This window comes from Cynocephalus volans, chromosome 8 (genome assembly GCF_027409185.1).
Source record: "Cynocephalus volans isolate mCynVol1 chromosome 8, mCynVol1.pri, whole genome shotgun sequence".
Lineage (NCBI taxonomy): Eukaryota > Metazoa > Chordata > Mammalia > Dermoptera > Cynocephalidae > Cynocephalus > Cynocephalus volans.
Genome location: NC_084467.1, coordinates 111,926,355 through 111,947,567, shown reverse-complemented (window position 1 = coordinate 111,947,567; position 21,213 = coordinate 111,926,355). Strand labels below are relative to the sequence as shown.

Genomic DNA, 21,213 nt, shown 5'->3' with positions numbered 1-21,213 from the left:
TGTAATTTTCATTGTACAAGTATTTCACAACCTTGGTTGAATTTATTCCTAAGTAGGTATTCTTTTTGATGCTATTGTAAATGGAATTGTTTTCTTAATTCCTTTTCAAGTTGTTCATTGGTAGTGTATAGAAATACAACCAATACTGGTGTGTTGATGTTGTATGTGGCAACTTTGCTAAATTAGTTTATTAGCTCTAGTAGTGTTTGTAGAGTCTTTATGATTTTTTTATACATAAGATCACATCACCTGCTAATAGTGATAATATTAATCATTCTTTTCCTATTTGGATAACTTTTATTTCTTATATAATGGCTCTGGCTAGAACTTGTAGTACAGTGTTGAATAGAAGTGGCAAAAGTGGTCGTCCTTATTTTGTTTGTGATCTTAGGACTAAAGCATTCATTCTTTCACCATTGTGTATGATGTTAGCTATGGGGTTTTAATGCATGACATTTATAATGTTGAGGAAGTTTCATTCTATTCCTAGTTTGTTGAGTGTTTTTATTATGAAAGAGTGTTGGATTTTTTCCAAATGCTTTTCCTGCATTATGTTTTTTCCTTCATTCTTTTAATGGGAATCCAAACCCTTGACTTTGGTAGTATAACACCAGCACTCTAACCAACTGACCTATCTGGCCTGCCTACACTGCTGATTTTCGTATGTTCTTCATATGTTCTACTACCTTCTCATTCCTGGGATAAATCCCACTTTGTCATGGATTATAATCTTTTTAACACATTGCTGGATTGGTTTGCTAGCATTTTGTTGAGGATTTTTTTTTTTTTTTTTTTTTTTTTTTTGCGGCTGTCCAGTGCAGGGATCTGACTCCTTGACCTTGGTGTTATATCACTATACTGTAACCAATTGAGCTAACCGGCCAGTCCCCCGTTGAGTATTTTTGTATACGTATTCATGTGGGATATTGGTGCGTGGCTTTCTTTTTTTGTGATGCCTTTATCTGACTTTGGTATCGGGGTTGTGCTGATCTCATTGAATGAGTTAAGAAGGGTTCCCTCCTCTTCTTTTTTTTTTTTTTTTAAGAGTTTGAGAAGCATTGCTGTTAATTCCTCTTTAAATATTTGGCAGAATTTATCAGTCAGGCCATCATGGTTTGGCTTTTTTTCTGGAGAAAATTTTTAATTACTGATTCAATCTCTTTATTTGTTACAGATATATCCAGATTTTCCACTGACTCACTTTTTTTTTTTTTTTTATTTAAACTGACTCACTTTTAATAATTGGTGTGCTTCTAGGAACTTGTGCATTTTATCTTGGTTATCTAATTTGTTGGTGGACAATAAGTTCATAGTACTCTCTTACAATCCTTTTTATTTCTGTAGGGTTGGTAATAATGTCCTCACTTTTATTTTTGCTTTTAGCAATTTGAGTGTTCTCTTTTTTCTTAGGCATTTTAGCTAAATATTTGTCAATTTTGTTGATTTTCAGCTTAGTTGATTTTCTCTATTGATATTCTGTTCTCTGTTTCTTTTATCTCTGTTCTAATCTTTATTATTTTCTTCCTTCTGCAAGTTTTGGGTTTAGTTTGTTCTTTTCTAGTTTCTTAAAATGCACAGTCAGGATATTGATTTGAGATTTTTCTTCTTTTTAAATATAGATATTTACAAATATTAGTTTCCTGTGAACATTGCTGTCACTGTATCCTATAAATTTTGGCATGTTGTTTTTGTTTTCATTCATCTCGAAGTATTTTCTTTTTTTTTTTTATTGTGGTGAAATATATATAAGGCTTGCCATTTTAAGCATTTCTAAACATACAATTGTATGGAATTAATTACATTCACAATGCTGTGTAACTACTATCTCCATCTATTTCCAAAACTTTTGTCATCCTAAACATAAACTCTGTACCCATTAAACAATAGCTTTTCATTTTTTCTTTCCCCAGTTTCTGGTAACCTCTAATCTACTTCTGACTCTGAGATTATTTTTCCTTTTAATCTATTTTTTCTTAATGGACCCATGATAATTGTATACATTTATGGAGTACAATGTGATATTTGCATACATTTATATGGTATGCAATGATCATATCAGGGTATTTAGCATATCCATCACCTCAAACATTTGTCACCTCTTTGTGATGGAAACATTTAATATCCTCTTAACTAGCTACTTGAAGTTATGCAGTAATTTGTTGTTGACTGTAGTCTCCCTATATTGCTATAGAACACTAGATCTTATTCTTCCTATCTCACTACAATTTTGTGTCCATTAGTCACCCTCTCTCTAGCCCCCCTCCAATTACTAGTCTCTGATAACTACTATCCTGCTCTCTACTACTATGAGATCAACTTTTTTAGTTTCCACATATGAGTGAGAACATGCTATATTTCTCTTTCTGTGCCTGGCTTATTTCACTTAATATAATTTTTTTCCAAAAATATGGAACACTTCACAAATTTGCATGTCTGTCATTGTTGTACAGGCACCATGCTAATCGTCTCTGTATTGTTCCAGTTTTGGTATATGAGCTGCTGAAGCAAGCACTGAAAGTATTTTCTACTATTCTTTGTGATTTCTTCTTTAACCCATTGGTTGTTTAGAGTGCGTTGTTTAATTTTCACATGTTTATGAATTGTCCCATTTTTCTTGTGTAAGTTGTAGTTTTATTCCAATATGGTTGGAGAAGATACTTTGTATGATTTCAGTCTTTTTAAATTGAGACTTGTTTTGTGGCCTAACACGTGGTCTGTCTTAGAGAATGTTTTATGCACACTTGAGAAGAATGTGTATTCTGCTGTTTTGGGGTGGAGTGTTTTCTGTATGTCTGTTAGGTCTAGTTGGTTTATGAAATTGTTCAAGTTCTCTGTTTCCTTATTGATCTTCTGTTTGGTGGTTCTATCCATTATTGAAACTGAAGTGTTGAAATATCCAAATATTATTGTGAAATTATCTACTTCTCCCTTCAATTTTGTTTATTTTTTCTTCATATATTTTGGGGCCCTGTTGCTAGGTACGTATGTTTATAATTGTTACATCTTCTTTTTGAATTGACCCTTTATCAATATATGATGTTCTTCTTTGTCTCTTGTAACAATATTTTTTTTTTTTTGGCAGCTGGCCAGTACAGGGATCGAACCCTGGACCATGCTCTACCTAACCAACTGAGCTAACTAGCCAGCCCTCTTGTAATAATTTTTGAGTGTTTTTTGTTAATAATTGTACAGCATCTCCTTCCCCCAACTCTCATTTGGTTACTATTTGCATGAACTATCCTTTCACTATCAACCCATTTGTGTCTTTGGACCTAAGGTGAGTGTCTTGTAGACAGCATATACTTGGATCATGCTTTTCTTTATCCCTTTTGTCAATCTCTGCCCTTTAATTGCAGAGGTTAATCCATTTAGATTTAAAATGATTATTGATAAGGAAGGACTTCTGCCATTTTGCTATTTGTTTTCCATATGCCTTATATATATTTTTGTTCCTCATTTACTACATTATTACCTTCTTGTGTGTTTAGTTGGTTTTTTGAAGTGTATCATTTTGGTTTCCTTCTCATTTTTCTCTATTTTTTTGTTGTTCTTTTCATAATGGTTAGCCCAGGGTTTACAATTAGTATTTTAAAGTTATAACAATCTAGTGTGAATTAATACCCACTTAAAAATATAATACTAGCTTTTAGATTTACCTATATAGTTACCATTATGAGTTTTCATTATTTCTTTATATTTCTTTGAGTTTACTGTCTAGTGTCCAGTCATTTCAGTTTGAAGATCTTCATTTTTTTTCTTAAAGTGCCTTTATTACATATTTAAAATATGGGAAAGTTCTTTTTTCCCACTCAAAGAGTTCATAAATATGAAAAGCAGAGCAAATTTATCATTTGAAAAGTTCATGTTTGAAATGGTAAAAGATGATATCCATAGGCATTCATCCAACTTCTAAGAGACAGTGAAGTCCTCAAGCAGCCAGAATACCAAGGTTGGTAACATTACCTCAGTTTCCAGAATTTATAGCTTAATTCCTACACTTAACAGGAAGGGATAAAATTTGCATGGTCCAATAAGGGATGCTTAGTCCCAAATGACACTCCAGGAAGGGTTCCCAAGTTTTCAACTTCACATGACATTGAGCATTTCTGTCCCACTGGGCTTTTGGATTCACAGCTATTATCCTCTGTCCTTTTCATCAACATGATTATTGGAATCTTTCTTTGAATGTAGCATGATACTGGATGTAGTAACTGAAATCTAAATTCATCAGTTCATGTGTGATTGAACTTTCAATGAGAATACTTAATGGGTGTTCATGAACCTGGGTACAAGATAAAGGAACTCAAAGAAATCCAAATCAACAATGTTTACAGGGCAGTTGTTTCCTAGATAGAGTTTGTTTTGCTGAGGTTGCAGGTCATGCACTAGAGGCATTTTTCTAAGTTAGATCTATAGCCAGGATGCACTACAGGTTACAGACAAATCACCAAGACCATGAATCAACACAAAAAGCATGAGAAGCCCTCCTAACATGCCAGAAATCTACATTGCTTCAGATCTCAGTCTAAGGTATCACAGGAAGCGAGAAATCTTCCCTTTGATATTTCTTGTAAAGCATGTTTACTACCTACTCTCTAAGTTTTTATCTGTAAAGATCTTAATTTATCCTTAATTTTGAAAGATTATTTTGCCCGATATAGAATTCTTTTTTTTTTTTTTTTTTCTGCAGCTGACTGTTATGGGGAGTCAAACCACTGACCTTGGTGCTATAACACCATGCTCTAACCAGCTGAACTATAATATCGAATTCTTACTTGAGTGTTTTTCTTCCAGCACTTTAAGTATGTCATCCCACTGCCTTTTGGCTTCCATCATTTCTAATGAGAAACTGGCTGTTAATCTCATTGAGGATCCTTTGTACGTAATGAGTTGCTTCTCTTTTGCTGCTTTCAAGATTCTCTCTTTGTCTTTCAACAGCTTGATTATAATGTTCCTCAGTGTGCATCTCTTCTGTTTATCTTTCTTGGAGTTTATTAAGCTTCTTGGGTGTGTACGTTCATGTCTTTTATCAAATTTGGGACATTTTTGTCAATTACTTCTTCAAGTATTCTTTCTGTGTCTTTCTTTGCTCTACTTCTGGAACTCCCAGTTTGTACGTGTTAATTTACTTGATAGTGACCCACTGGTCTCTGAAGATTTGTCTTTTCTTTATTATTTATTCCTTCTGCTACCAAGACTGGTTAATTTCAATTTACCTGTTGTCAAGTCTGCTAATTCTTTCTTCTGCCAGCTCAAATATGTTGAGGCCTTCTAGTATATTTTTTGTTTTAGTTATTGTACTTTTCAGCTTCAGAATTTCTATTTGGTTTCTTTTTATACTTTCTGTCTCTTCAGTGATATTCTATATTTGATGAAACATAAGTCTTCTGGAGAGATGTCCATGGTCTTTAGCTCTTTGAGTATAGTTAAGATAGTTGTTTAAAGTCTTTGTCTAGTAAGTTCAATATCTGTACTTCCTCAATGATAGTTTCTGTTAGTTTCTTTTTCCTATGAATGGGCCATACTTTTGTTTCTTTGCATGCCTTGTAATTTTTTTGTTTAAAATTTGACATTTTTATTATTATGATGTATTAACTCTGGAAATCAGATTCTTCCCCCACCTTGGTGTTGGTGCTTTATGTGGATTATAGTTGCTTGTGTGTTTAGTGAGTTTTCTAAACTGTTTTTAAAAAACTGTGTTCTTAATTGTATCATTTTTGTGTGGGCTGTTGATAGAGAGGGATACCGTACTTATACAAAGGCAGTGGGAACTCTGCTTTCTGGTAAATTTTGCTGTGAACTTGAAACTGCTTGAAAAAATAAACTTTACAAATAATAATAATTTTTAAAAGACTGTGTTCTTTGTCATGTATAGTCTCTGAAGTCTTTCTTCCTTTAACTGTGGTCAGCTTGTAGTTTGACAAAGATTATCTTAAACACTATGTTTAAGTTGTCTTTAAACAGTGTTCACTTGGTTGCTGTAACCCTTTGATGGGTTTCCAGAGTTTCAATAAAGTTTATTCTGGCAGTTTTTGCTCATTTTTTGTGGTTTTTCTATGAAAGGACAAACTCTTAGAACTCCTTACTTTGCCATTTTTGCTGACTTCTTTCACCTGATTGAATTTTTAAAATTTTTTTAGGACTTTAAAATTTTTTCCCAGCAATATTTTGTAGTTTTTATTGTACATTTTGTAAATTTGTCCATATTTTATGTTTTTAAGTGAGTATAAATTTATTTTTGTTAAATTTCTACTTTTAATTGTTATTCCTTAGGACTTCCCACATGCAGTTATGTCAGATGCAGATAAAGACAGTTTACTTCTTTTATTCTAGTCAATATGCCTTTTAGTTCTTTTTCTTAACTCATTCCACTGGCTACTACAATGTTGAATAGAAATGGTAAGAGTGGACACGTTGCCTTTTCCTGATCTTAAGAGAAAAGCATTCAACCTTTCACCATTAATTTTAAGTATGATGTTAGTTGTAGATTTTGTGTAGATGCTCCTCCTCAGTTGAAGAAATTTCTTTCTATTCCTAGTTCATTAAGAATTTTTATCAGGAATTGATGTTGAATTTTGCTAATGCTATGTCTACCCTTACTAAGATGACCAATATGGGGGGTTTTTTTCTTTTCTTTTTTTGTTTTGTTTGGTTTGGTTTGGTTGGTTTTTGGTCTGTAAATATAGTGAATTATATTGATTGATTTTCTAATATTAAACCAACCTTGTCTTCTTGGGATAAACTTCACTTGATCTTAATTTGTTATCCCCTTATACACTAATTTGCTAAAAATATGGATCTAATTTGCTAAAATTTTGTTAATGATTTTTGTATCTATATTTATGAGGACGTATAGCTTTTTTTCTTCTGATTTTTCTTACAAGGTCTTCATCAGGTATTTGGTATTAGAATAATACTGGCTTCATAAGATGAATTAAGATGAATTAAGAAGTATTTTTTCCTTTTCTACTTTCTGGAAGAGACTCTATAGAATTAGTATTGTTTCTTAAATACTTGGTAGAATTCACTAATGAAACCATTTGAGCTTGGAATTTTCTTTATAGGAAGTTTTTTTATCCTGATAAAATACACATAACATAAAATTTACAATTTTAGCCATCTTTAGGTGTACAGCTCAGTAGTTTTACACTGTGCAACCATCACAATCCAGAACTTTTCCATCTTCTCAAACTGAAAAACTGTACCCATCCAAAACCCACTCACCCCTCACCTCATTTCCTGGCAACCACATTCTACTTTCTGTCTCTATGAATTTGTCTATTTTAGGTACTTCATTTAAGTGGAATCATACAATATTGGTGCTTTTGTGTCTGGCTCATTTCACTTAGCACAATGTCTTTAGGGTCCATCCATGTTGTAGTATGTATCAGAGCTTCCTTTTTTTAAAAAAATTTTTTTTATAAAGATGACTGGTAAGGGGATCTTAACCCTTGACTTGGTGTTGTCAGCACCATGCTCTCCCAAGTGAGCAAACAAGCCATCCCTATATAGGGATCTGAACCTGTGGCATTGGTGTTATCAGTACCACACTCTCCCAAGTGAGCCATGGGCCAGCCCTTTACTTCCTTTTTAATGTGAGTAATATTCCATTCTATGTATGTACCACATTTTGTTTATTCATTTATCTTTTGATGGGCATTTGGGTTGGTTCCTCATTTTGGCTATTGTGAATAATGTTGCTGTGAACATGGGTATACAAATATATGTTTTAATATATATCCTTTTAATTCTTTTGAGTGTATGCTTTTTTTTCCCTCTTTTCTTCTTTTTTATAAATTTGTGTACATTCTGAGAAGTAGAATTGCTAGATCATGTGGTAATTCTGTTCTTAACTTTTCAAGGAACAGTGGCTGCACTATTTTACATTCCACCAGCAATGTACAAGGGTTCCTGTTTCTCCACATATTTGCCAACACTTTTTATTTTCTGTTTTGTTTTTTTTTTAATAATAGCCATACTAATGGGTGTGAAGTAGTATCTCATTGTGGTTTTGATTTGTATTTCCCTAATGGTTAGTGTATAGGAAGTTTTTAAACTATGAATTCAATTTATTTAATATATATACAGGTATTCATGCTATTTACTTCTTTGTAGTTTGTGTCTTTGAAGGAATTTGTCCATTTTATCTAAATTGTTGAATTTATCACATAAGGTTGTTTAAAATATTGCCTTATTATTCTTTTGATGTCTGTAGAATCTTTAGTGATTTCTTCACATTTATTCCTGATATTGGTCATTTATTTGTGTTTCTCTTGTTTTCTTTATGAGTCTAGCTAGGAGTTAATCAATTTTATTGCTTTTTTCAAAGAACAAGGTTTTGGTTTCATTCATTTTTCTCTATTCTTTATTTTATATTTCACTGGTTTATGCTTTTCTATTTATTATTCCTTTTCTTCTGTTTACTTTGGATTTAATTTGCTTTTCTTTTTTAAGTTTCTTATGGTGGAAAAATTTCATGGTGGATCATTGGTTTTATATCTTTCTTCTCATCTAATATAAGCACTTCTGCTATATTCTATTGGCCATTAGGACCAATCCTGCTACAATGTAGAGAGGACTACACAAGGATGTGAATACCAAGAGTCAGAGATCATTGGAGGCCATCTTTTAGGTTAGTTACCATAAACAGAAGCTCTAAATTGGTTCTTGGGTCTCTGACATCATTAGACTTAAGTGTGTTAATGATCCTGTTTCCAGTGATAAAGTGAGCACTGGTATTCCTTGCTATGCAATAGCAAAACAGCTGTTTAAGTTATTACCTGTAAACACTGTAGCCAAGTGCATATAGAAGACAAAGCTTTATGTAACCAAATGGTTACTTCCATAAAACATTTTAGTGAATATAAGGGATATAATAGGGTTGATTGTTGTTTCTAAGTGAGCTGGATAGTGTAGGGAAAGAAAATAATTAGACCTGGGCTTTAAATTCTCAGCTCAAGATCCATAAAAGTTTCTATGACTATCCTAGAAGAAGCCCTTCCTTCACTATTACCTTGTTCTGCAATCATAATGCAATTAAAATAAACAACAAAAGTTATTCTTTAAACTACATATTTAGAAACTTTAATAATGCATTTCTAAAAAACTCGTACATTAAAGAGAAAATCATAATGAAATGCCATTGAAAATACCACATATCAAAATTTGTGGAAAGTGGTACTTAGAAATCAGTGGTACACATCTATTAAGAACAACTAACGAGGGACTGGCTGGTTAGCTCAGTTGGTTAGAACATGTGTTGGTAGTACCAAGGTCAAAGGTTCGGATTCCTGTACAGGCTAGCCACCAAAAAGAAGAACAACAACAATGACAGCCAATTATCTACATTTTGTATCTCTGGTTCTTTGTTTTCTGTTTTAGCCTATATACTCTTCTGTACATTCTGAGAGAGTTTTGTTAATTGTCTTCCATATTAAGCATTTATTTTTCTGTAGGGTTGATTTGTTCTTCAATGTTTTATTGCATTTTAAAACTCATTGCATTTTAAATTTTATTACATTTTCTCTCTCTCTCTTTTTTTTTTTTTTTGTCTAGCTCACTTTGTTTTTTTATTTTGTTTATTTATTTATTTATTTGGCAGCTGGCTGGGGCAGGGATCCAAACCCTTGACCTTGGTGTTATAACACCTCTCTCTAACCACCTGAGCTAACCAGCCAGCCTGTAGCTCACTTTAAATTTCATCCTCCAGTTAGCCACATCCCTCTTTATTCAGTTTGTTGACTTAGCTCTGCTTTTATCTCTTATTTAATGTCTACATTTTCTTGCGTGCTAAATCAGACACTGTTGAAAATTTATACTTGTTTCCTGCAGTAAGTATTTTCAAGAGTATGCTGTCCTCTGCCTTTTAGGTACTGTGTTCTTCCATTTTTTTCCTGTATGGTACAAAATGTCTTCCTAGGACCAACCCATTTTGTACTGTTACCTTATTCTTTTTTTTTTTTTAATTGAATCTTAATTGATTATACATATTTTGGGGGTTCAGCATTGACATATATTGATCAAATCATTATTATTAGCATATATATTACTACAAACTGTACTTATTCTTTATGCCCTTTATCCAATCTCTCCCCATTCCCCTCTCCCTCCCCCTCCTACCTCTGATAACCCTAGATTTCTTCTCTCCTTCTGAAAGAGTAATGGTTACTTTCTTGATTTGTTACCTAGATGATCTGTCCAGTGCTGAGAGAGGTATGTTCAGGTCCCCCACAACTATTGTTGAGCAGATGCTTCTTCTATCACTCTGGAATGGGCTTTGTGGAGAGGACATCCTCTCCTCTTCTTTGGTCACTGGTGATTCTCCTTGTGTCAGTGCACCTGAGTGGCTGGCAGGTAATCTGCACGGTGGTGTGGCATCTAGCCTCTTTTGAGGCAGTGTGGCTACTGTGGTGGCTGTGGTCAGCCACCCACATGGAAGTGCTGTTTTGGGCATGCTCCTTGCCTGGTTTCAGGATGAGGGGTTGGTGCCCAGCTCCATACCTCAGGACCCCGTGTGGGCCCTGTGGCTGCAGTAGCATGCCTGGTTGTGGGAGGAGGAGTCAGTCCCTAGCTCTAAGCCTCAAGACCCCTGGTGGCCCCATGGCAGCAGCAGCATGCCTGGATTCAGAGGAGGGGTCAATCCCCACCTCTATCTGGTTTTACATTCTAAGATGTTGTTGTGGAGCAGTTGGGTGGGAGGGAGAGAGGGAAAGGGGGAAGGAAATAGGGTGGGAGAAGGAGGAAGGAGGAGGGATATGGTTGAGGCCCAAGGCACCACCTCCATTCCTGAAGGGGAGACGAGGGAGCTTCTAGTGGTGGCTTGGTCATTGCTGGGCTGAATGCAGTTGTCAGGGGGATGTGACTGAAGCCCCCAGCACCCCCCCACCCTGGCTTGGGAGCCTGGGGTGTTTCCTATGGTGGCTCAGTGATTGTTGCTGGGCCAGTTGTGGGTGTTGGATGTGGTTGAGGCCCTTGGCTCCCCACTGCCACTGGTCAGGAGCCCAGGGCACTTCTTGCAGCAGCTCGGTGGTTGTTGCTGGGCTGGTTGTGGGTGTTGGGGGGCATGGCTGAGGCCTCTGGCCCTCCCCACTCCCTGGCTTGGGGGCCCAGGGGGCTTCAAGTCCTTTTAGATTTTATAGGTGTTCTTTGGTGAAGTGAAACCTTCACTAGTTAATATCAAACTTTGTCTGTGGTCTGTGGGTATTTTGTTTTTTCTTTAAGTTCTGTGTTGGATTACTCGCTGTTCCCATCACTTAAACTCTGCGCTGAAACTAACTTGTCCTTTGCTTACTTCTAAAATGGGGAACTTCCTGTGGGGACCAGCCCTTGAGACCTGTAGTTGAGCTAAATTGCTGCTGTGCTTATGATTCCCCGGGGAAGGCTTTTTGTACAGCTCAGGTTTTATGGTTGATTTTGTAAGTACTTCCGGGTCTCATGAGATCTGTTACACCTGGGTTGTGTAGAAACTCTGATCTAGGCCTGAGTCTTTTCATCAAACTGCACCCCCTGCAGTTCTGTATTCCTGACCAGTTTCCACGGAGTGGGCCTGTGCTGATTGGAGGGCAGATCAGCTGTCCATGCTGTGCTCCAGTGTTCCTCTGGTGCGCCCGTCTCCCCAACCACTCACACTCCAAACACTTCCCATGGGATGGGCCATGCACTGGTCCCTTGAGATGACTCATCAGACTCTGAGTGGCTCCTTTTTTCTGTTGTTGTGGCTCCTTGCTCCTATGTGGGTCTACGGGAACGCTGTTAGTGGTCTTGCTGGCCTGGGGGCCACCAAGGCCCTCTTCTCCTCTGCCTCCTCCAAACTATTTCATAGGAAGGGCACAGTTGCAGCTTTTGACAGCTCTTCCTCTTTGTGCTCACCACCTCCAGCCTTGAAGTGGACAGGATTCAAAATGGTGGAAGCGATCCTTTCCTTCTCTCATGATGGCTTCTCCTTCTTTCATGAGCTCTGTAGGCCTCTCCTCCTCTTCCCCTGAGCTCTAGTGGTCCCAGCTTGGCAGTTGTTGCTTTGTAGAAGTTGTAAATTGGTTGATTTGTGGCAGAGAGTGATGCTGGGGACTGTCTATTCAGCCATCTTGACTGGAATCCCTGTTATCTTATTCTTGAATTATAAGAGTTCTATGCAGACTTAGCATATGATCCCTGCTCCCAATACATTTCTTCTTGGTTTTCTTCAGTGATCACCTGAATACCATCCAGAATGATGATCTCTTTTTTTTGGCTTTAAGGCAACACACATTTATTATCTTAAAGAGCAGGAGGTCAGAAGTCCAGAATCAGTCTCAATGGACTAAAATATTCTTTTAAATGGAAAGACTTACTTTCTGCTTATGATTCAGCTACATTAAGAAAGTGAGGAGAAAATCTGGGCCATCACTGCAGATATGACTCTGTTGATAAATATTTCAGGGCTTTTAAAAAGATAGATAGATAAGATAGATTTTTGCCTTCACAGAGAAAATGTCAACATGTGAAGACTCCATTTTACCTGTATAGATTTCCCCCCAAACCCTATGCTTGTTTTTAAGTATGTGGGAATTGTCTTACCCCAAGACCTTTGAATGTTCTCTTTTTCTTCTTCTTAGTAGTTTTAATATCCTTTTGCCTTTATAGTTTATGAACTTAACTGATGCTTGTCCAAGGGTCTTTCTTTCTGAAACTGATTTCCCTTCCTATGCTGATAAAACTGTTTTATTTTAGGAAATTTAAAGTATTTTTCCTGATTATGATACTTAGTTTAGGTCTAGCAAAATCCCTTTCATTATTATTGAACTGTAGTAGCCATGCTTCTTTACTGAATAGGAATATTTCTTTTATAGATAGAAACTGATTGAGTAATTCATTAGTACACCATTTTGCTGATGCTTTGAGAATATGAATGTGTATCATAAACACAGTCTTTATAAAATCTATTTTGCTCCTTTTTTTCCCTGCTCTTATAGAATAAAAATATTCAGCCTATAAAATTTCTAATCAAACACCAGCAAGAAGTGAAGATTTATTTTCCGATCAAGCTTACACCCAACTTTCTGGCATTTCCTCATCATCCTATGGGAATGTTATATCATTATAAAGTACAGGTATGGTGTCCTATAATATAAGAATTCACAAAGAGATAAGTTAGTTTTTCAGATAGCTTAATTTATTGATATTTGGCTAATGTCAATTTTTATTCTCCCCCATTCCTAATGGTATAACTTAGTTTTTGGTGACAAATCACATTCTTGAATATAGTCATCTATAACAAGACTTGGTATGCTTTCTGTCTCTCTTCCATATATCCTTTTCTTGCAGATTTTATGAATTTTTGTAAAGTTCTTGTGTGCTTTTTTTCTTTTTCTTTTTTTATTTTTGCAGCTGGCTGGTATGGGGATTCAAACCCTTGCTCTTGGTGTTATAACACTGCACTCTAACCAATTAAGCTAACCGCCAGCCCCATGTGCCCTTTTATGACATTTTGCAACACTACTATTACTTTACCTCCCTTTAGTATTTCTCTTGCCCATTCAGCTACTTTACTGTGTCCCAAAATAATTTATTACATAGTTTTATAATTTCCTGAATTATATTTCCCCACTCAAACTTTACATTTTCACTTAAATTCCACTTTTCCTGCCATAGTAATTAAATATAAGGTTGTGCTTTTTCACAGGTAGAGGGTGGTAGTGGCAATTTCACCTGGACTTCTTCTAATGAAACAGTGGCCATGGTAACCACCAAAGGAGTGGTGACTGCAGGTCAGGTCAGGGGTAACAGCACTGTTTTAGCTAGAGATGTACAAAATCCCTTTCGATATGGAGAAATTAAGGTAAGTGACTCTCCAAAGAACCTTCTTATCATCCCTGAAACACTGTTGTCTAAATTTAAGTGTAGTAACACATTTAAAAAAAAATTCGAGTCCAACTTTGCTATTTAAAATATGGCTCAAATTCAGTCTAGAATATTTTCTAAATATTTCTGGACCTGGTTTGAATCCTGCTTCACTTGTAGACACTTATTTAACCTCTGTGTTTGTTTCCTCATCTCTAAAAAAGGGATAATGTTAGTACCTACCTCAAAGGTTTATTTTCAGAATTAAATGATGTTTATCCCAGTGCTTGGCATGTATTCAGTACTTAATGTTAGCTATTTTTGTTACAATTATCATACATATGATCTTTAAATGACCTTTATAGTAACTTTATTTCTAGTCTCATATTTTGGTTTGTCAATCATTTGTCAGTCCATTTCTACCAAATTGAAAACTCTTTTTTACTGTATCATATAACCATTTTCCTATTTTTCTCACTTTTAATATATGTTGCTTTTCCCTGCAGGACATAGAATTTTCATCACTCAGTGAACATTTATTGAATATTCCCTAGGTACTTAAAACCATGCTAGGTATCACAGGACCTTCAAAGATGCATTATGTACCATCCCTACCTTAAAGAATCTAAAGTCTAACTAGGAAGATATATTCACAGGAAAAGTTAAATAACATTTTAGGGAAATGATATGTGAGATATTTTAAAGAAATATATGATTGAGAGCTACTTGAATTGTATAGTAAAAGTACTGTTAGTTTATAAAAGAAAAATCTGTGTGGATGGGACTTAGCAGAAACTATCATGAAAGAGGTGAGAACCTGAACAAGACTTTGGAAGATGAAAGCAAACTAAAGTCTAAGGACCAAACCCAGACTGCTGCCTTTTTTGGAAAATAAAGTATTACAGGCCGTAGCCACTCCCATTCATTTATGTATTGTCAATAGCTGCTTTCAAGCCACAACTGCAGAGTTAGGTTGTTGCCAGAGAGACCTGTAGTCTGCATAAGTCTAAAACATTTGTTATCTGGCCCTTTACAGAAAGTGTTTGCCTCAGCTGGGGAACCAACACAGGATTTTAACCAGTCAATAATATGATAAGGCCTGTGATTAGAAAGATATCTAATTATTTTTATAATTAGACAATAACAGCTATAGCCAACTGATCTTTGACAAAGGCACCAAGAACATACATTGGGGAAAAGATGGCTTCTTCAATAAATGCTATTGGGAAAACTGGATATCTGTATCCAGAAGAAAGAAAGTAGATCCCTATCTCTCATCACATACCAAAACCAACTCAATGGATTAAACACTTAAATATAAGATCCAAAACTATAAAACTACTAGAAGAAAACATAGGGGAAACACTCCAAGACATTGGTCTGTGTAAAAATTTTACAGAGAAGACTTCTAAAGCAAAGACAAAAAAAGCATAAATAGACAAATGGGATTATATCAAACTAAAAAGCTTCTGTACAGCAAAAGAACAACAGAGTGAAGAGGCAACCAACAGAATGAGAGAAAATATTTGCAAACTATTTATACAACAAGGGATTAATATTCAGGATATACAAGGAACTTACACATCTCAACAGCAAAAAAATAAAAAGAAAATAATCCTGTGTAAAAATAGGCAAATGACCTCAACAGCCATTTCTCAAAAGAAGACGTATAGATGGCCAACAGGTATATGAAAAAATGTTCAAGTAGCTAAAGTCTAGGAAGGGTTCTGGTCAAGATGGTGGAATAGATGGTTCCCAGCATCACTCTCTCCCACAAATCAACCAAATTTACAACTATAAAAATGTAACATCAGCCAAGCTGGGGCTGCTGGATCTCAGGGGAAGAGGAGGAGAGACCTACAGAGTTCATGAAGGCGGAAGAAACTACAATGAGAGAAAGAAAAAACTACTTCAAGCTTTTCGGGCTGTGGCTGCTTTAAGGCTTGAGCTGATGAGCGCATGGAGCAGGAGCCAGCAGAAGCCACAGCTGTGCCCTTCAGATGGAGTTACTTAGAGTCAGCAGGAGAGAAGAGGGCCTTGGCAGTCCCCAGGACAGCAAGACCACTAATAGGTTCCCCATGGACCCATGCAGGAGCGAGGAGCCAGAACTTCTGAATAAAGGGAGCCATTCAGAGGCTGGTGAGTCATTGCAAGGGATGAGTGCAGGGCCCATCCCATGGGAAGTGTTTGGAGCATGGGCGGTGGGCGAGATGGGAACACTGGGAGAACACTGGGGCACAGCAAGGACAGCCGACCTGCCCCCCAATCAGCACAGGACCACTAAGAGGAGAATGGTCAGGAATGCAAAATTGCATGGAATGCAGTTTGATGAAAAAATTCAGGCCCAAGGGCCGGCCCGTGGCTCACTTGGGAGAGTGCGGTGCTGATAACACCAAGGCCACGGGTTCGGATCCTATATAAGGATGGCCGGTTGGCTCACTAGCTGAGCGTGGTGTTGACAACACCAAGCCAAGGGTTGAGATCCCCTTACCGGTCATCTTTTAAAGAAAAAAAAAAAATTCAGGCCCAGATCACAGATTCTACAGAAAACAGACCCACCAGGTCTCTGGAGAGCCAGAAGTACCTATAAGATCAACCATTAAACCCTGAGCTGCACAAAAAGCCTTCCCTAGGGAAACAGCAGCAAAGTAGCAATTCAGTTCAACCACACAGCTCAAATACTGGTTCCCACAGGAAGTTCCCCTGTGTTAGAAGCAAAGGACAAAAAATTAGTTCCAGCCCAGGCACACCACCAGCACCTTGGGGACTGCCTGAGAACTGGAGGCTTGGATCCGGGGACCAGAACCCTCTCCAACTTCTGGACATAGTGAGCCAGTGCGTCAGGGCCAGCCCAGGGACCCAAAGCATGGAGAAGGGGACTGGACCCCCCTCCCACAACCAGGCACACCAAGCCAGTGCCTCGGGTCCCGCCCAGTGACCCAAGGTATGGAGCCGGGGACTGGACCCTCTTCCCACGACCAGGCATGCCACACCAGCACCTTGGGGACTGCCTGGGGACCCAAGGCAAGGAGAAGGGGAACAGTTCTCTCTCCCACAACCAGGCACACCATGCCAGTGCTTCAGGGCCCACCTGGGGACCCAGGGCATGGAGAAAGGGACTGGACCACCCTCCCACAACCAGGCACAACGTGCCAGCACCTCGGAGCCCACCCAGGGACCTAGGGCATGGAGAAGGGGACCGGACCTCTCTCCCACAACCAGGCACATCACGCCAGTGCCTCTGGGCCCACCTGGGGCCCCAGGGCATGGATAAGGTGACCGGACCTCTCTCCCACAACCAGGCACACCAAGCCAGCTCCTTGGGGCCCACCCAGGGACCTGGGGTATGGAGTCGGGGCCTGGACCACCCTCCCACAACCAGGCACAGCATGCCAGTACCTTGGAGCCCACCCAGGGACCCAAGGTATGGAGCCAGGAACTGGACCCTCCTCCCACACCAGGCACAAAACGCCAGCACCTTGGGGCCCACCTGGGTACCTGAGGCATGGACAAGGGGACTGGACCCTGCTCTCACAACCAGGCACACAGCGCCACTGCCTCGGGGCCCTCCCAGGGATCTGGGGTATGGAGAAGGGGACCGGACCCCTCTCCCACAACCAAGCACACCAAGCCAGCTCATCGGGTCTCTCCTGGTGACCTGAGGCATGGAGAAGGGGACCAGCCACCCCTCCTACAACCAGGCACATGGCGCCAACACCTTGAGGCCTGCCCAGGGAACAGAGGCATGGAGAAGGGGACCAAACACACCCCACAACCAGGCATACCGCCAGTGCCAAGGAGCATGCCAAAAACAGCACCTCCATGTGGGTGGCCCACCACAGCCACCACAATAACCATGGCTGCCGCAAAAGTGGCTAGACGCCACAACCACCATGCAGATGGTCCACCAACCACTGGAGTGCATTCACACAAGAAGAGTCACCAGCAGAGACAAAGAAAAGAAGAGGATGTCTCTTTCCACAAAACCCATTTCAGAATGACAGAAGTATCTGATCTATGATAATATTGGGGGCCTGGTCACATCTCTCAGCATTGGACAGATCATCTAGGTAATAAATTAACAGAGTAACCATTATTCTTTCAGAAGGAGAGAAGAAATCTAGGGCAATTAGAGGGGGGAGAGGGAGAGATTGGACAAAGGGCATAAAGAGTAATTACGATTTGTAACAATATTTATGCTAGTAATATTGATTTGATCAACATATCTCAATGTTCAACCCCCAAAATATGTATAATCGATTTTGACTCAACAAATAAAATAAATTAAAAATAATTTTAAAAAAATGTTCAACGTCACTAATCATCAGGGAATTGCAAATCAAAACCACAATGAGTTATCATCTCACCCCAGTTAGAATGGCTATTAAAGAAAAAAATAACCAATTATGGCAAAGATGCAGAGAAAAGGGAACTCATACACTGTTGGTGGGAATATAAGTTAGTAAAACCATGGAAAACTGTATGGAGGTTCCTCAAAAAACTAAAAATGGAACTACCATATGATCCAGCAATCCCACTGCTGGTTACTTATCCAAAGGAAAGGAGATTAGCATACTGAATAGATATTTGCATCCCCATGTTTATTGCAGCAGTTTTCACGATAGCCAAGATATGAGATCAGCCTAGGTGTCCATCAATAGATGAATGAATAAAGAAAGTGTGGTATATATTGTTTTAGTCTGTTTTGTGTTGCTGTAACAGAATTACCTGAGACAGGGTAATTTATAAAGAAGAAAGGTTTATTTGGCTTATGATTCTGGGACAGCTGCATCTGGCATGGGCCTCAGGCTACTTCTACTCATGGTGGAAAGTGGCAAGCAGCCAGTGGATACAAGCAGATCACATGGCGACAGGAAGCAAGAGAGGGAGAGGAGATGCCAGGGTCCTTTAAACAATCAACTCTCACAGGAACTAATAGAGCAATAACTCACTACCCCCCCTCCCACCAGGGAGAGCATTAATCCATTCATGAGGGATCTGCCCCCATGACTCAATCAGTTTCCAACACTGCCACATTGGAGATCAAATTTCCACATGAGTTTTGGAGGGGACAACACATCCAAACTCCATCATATATATACAATGGCATAGTACTCAGCCATGAAAAAGAATGAAATACTGTCGTTTGTGGCAATATGGATGAGTCTGGATCAATACCACATGTTCTCACTCATTTGTGGGAGCTGAAGGAAAAAAAAAGTTGAACTTTGAGAGGTAAAGGTAGAATTGTGGTTATTGGAGGCTGAGAAGAGGAGGGAAATGGGGATAGGGAGAGAGGTTAATGGGCACAAAATTACAGCTAGATAGGAAAAATAAGTTCTAGTGTATGGTAAAGCTTGGTGTCTATAATTAAAATAATGTATTGGGTGTTGTGAAACTACTGGAAGAGAGGAGGTCAGATGATCTCATCACAAAGAAATGAGAAACTTTTGCAATGATGAATATACACTCACCCTGATTTGACCATCACACATTGTCTACGTGTATTGAAATATAACTCTGTACCCTGTAAATATGTACAATCAATACTTTTCAATTAAAAAATAAATTCTTTTAAAAAACAGCTATAATATTGTTTAAAAGGAATAAAAGATAGTTGCTGATGCTATAGACTAGTAGACTAAAATGGGTTGAATGGAGAAAGTGAAGGCAAAGACTCCAAGTCTGAACTAGTGAAGTGGTATTAAGAATAGAGAGAAGTACACAAATTGAGAGGGTGGTTTTTTGTTTGTTTGTTTTTTAAAATGGGTAAACTTAATCACACTTGATACCCAGCTGTGTGGGAAAAAGCATGCCATTTGAAGCCACAGAGACAATGTGGAGGTTTCTAGCTTTGGCAGCAGGGTAGATAGAAAATGCAAGAAAAGGAGAAAGAAAAGAGGGAAGGTGATAAATTCAATTTTGGATATATTTAGTGTGATTCAGTTATGGAGCATACAGGTGGATGTTTGTAATTGGAAATAGGGGTCTGAAGTTCAACTGAAAGATTAGGGCTGGAGAATTATTAGTGTATGATTGATCATTGAAACTTTGAGACTGGATAAGATTTCCCAGGAAGAACGTAAAGAGTCAGAAGAGAAGATGGATCCTGTGTAATATGTGTTACTTTAAGGGACATAAGCAGAGGGAGACGAACTAGCAGAAGAAACATTAGAAACTCACAAAAATGACAAAGGATGTTTTTAAAAATTAAGAAAGAGGTAGTGCTCTAAGTCAGGTCAGTAAACTTTTTCTGTAAAGAGCCAGATAGTAAAAACATTTATCTTTGCAGGCCACATACACTCACTATTTCATATTCTTCTTAGCTGTTGTTGCACTTTTTGTTTTATTTTATAACCCTTTAGAAATGTGAAACCATTCTTAACTCACTGTACAAAAACAGTTCATGTATTGGCCATAGTTTGCCAGACCCCTGCTGTATGGTGTTGGATGGTTGATTAAGAATAAAAAGAGTGACATGTTCAGCACCGTGTGTGTGTGTGTGTATAATAGCATATACAACATAAATAACATGTATATGTAGTATATAGTGTATATTTTTATATACAAAACATACATATATATGTTTGTGTGTGTTTAAATATTTAAGGAATGATTTATTTTCTCCTAAGACTTTCCTAACATAACTTTCTTGAAAGATGAATTATTTTCCCTCCAGATATATGTCTTGAAACTGAGCAAAATGGAACTGTTACCATTTCATGCTGATGCAGAGATTGGCCAAATTATAGAAATCCCCATTGCAATGTTTCACATAAATAAGGAGACTAAAGAGGCCATTGCATTCACAGACTGCTCTCATTTATCCTTGTACGTAAACATGGATAAGCAAGGAGTCTTTACTCTTCTCAAAGAAGGTAAAAATAAGCTTTTTATTTTCTCGTTCCTTTGTCTTTGAATTAAGGGACAATCGTCAATTCAGAAACTACCAATTATAGTCAAAACTCATATATTACCTTTCTTTATACAATAATACTTTTATTTATTACATCACTGTCTTGTAGTAGGTGTTTATACCCCTCATTTTACTGATGTAGAAACAAGGCACAGAAATTGAATAACATTATGGCCAGACAATATCAGTTTTCAAATCATAGTAAGGTCTTCTGTTTCCAGCCTCAAGTTCTTCTTTCTTTAATGTGTATACCATACCTCTTTCTAAGAGGAATGTAGTGCCATTTAGTGTATATACACATTAAACTTATTCAGAAAAGGAGAAAATGTTTTTTTCTAGTAAAAAGGAAAATGTGAATAAACTATTCATAAAAATCAACATTCTTTCTTGTTTTTCATCAGTATAATGACAGTTGTAGCATCTAACATTACCTAGCATTTACTATTTGCCAGGCTCTGTTCTGAATACTTTCCATATAT

General features: G+C 37.7%; 1 protein-coding gene and 1 non-coding gene across 3 annotated transcripts in view; one reads left to right on the top strand and one right to left on the bottom strand.

The window, feature by feature from the left end:
- Positions 1 to 21,213, top strand: part of NUP210L (nucleoporin 210 like) — a 103,228-nt gene that overhangs the window by 29,459 nt on the left and 52,556 nt on the right. For both annotated transcript variants that reach the window (XM_063104965.1, XM_063104963.1), the window contains exons 11-13: positions 12,951 to 13,088; positions 13,661 to 13,816; positions 20,498 to 20,696. In XM_063104965.1, the coding sequence (XP_062961035.1) occupies positions 12,951 to 13,088; positions 13,661 to 13,816; positions 20,498 to 20,696 (493 nt within the window). The remainder of the gene's footprint in view (positions 1 to 12,950; positions 13,089 to 13,660; positions 13,817 to 20,497; positions 20,697 to 21,213) is intronic.
- Positions 2,402 to 2,512, bottom strand: LOC134385331 (U6 spliceosomal RNA). The gene has a single exon (XR_010024322.1). It is a non-coding gene; the product is annotated as a U6 spliceosomal RNA (small nuclear RNA).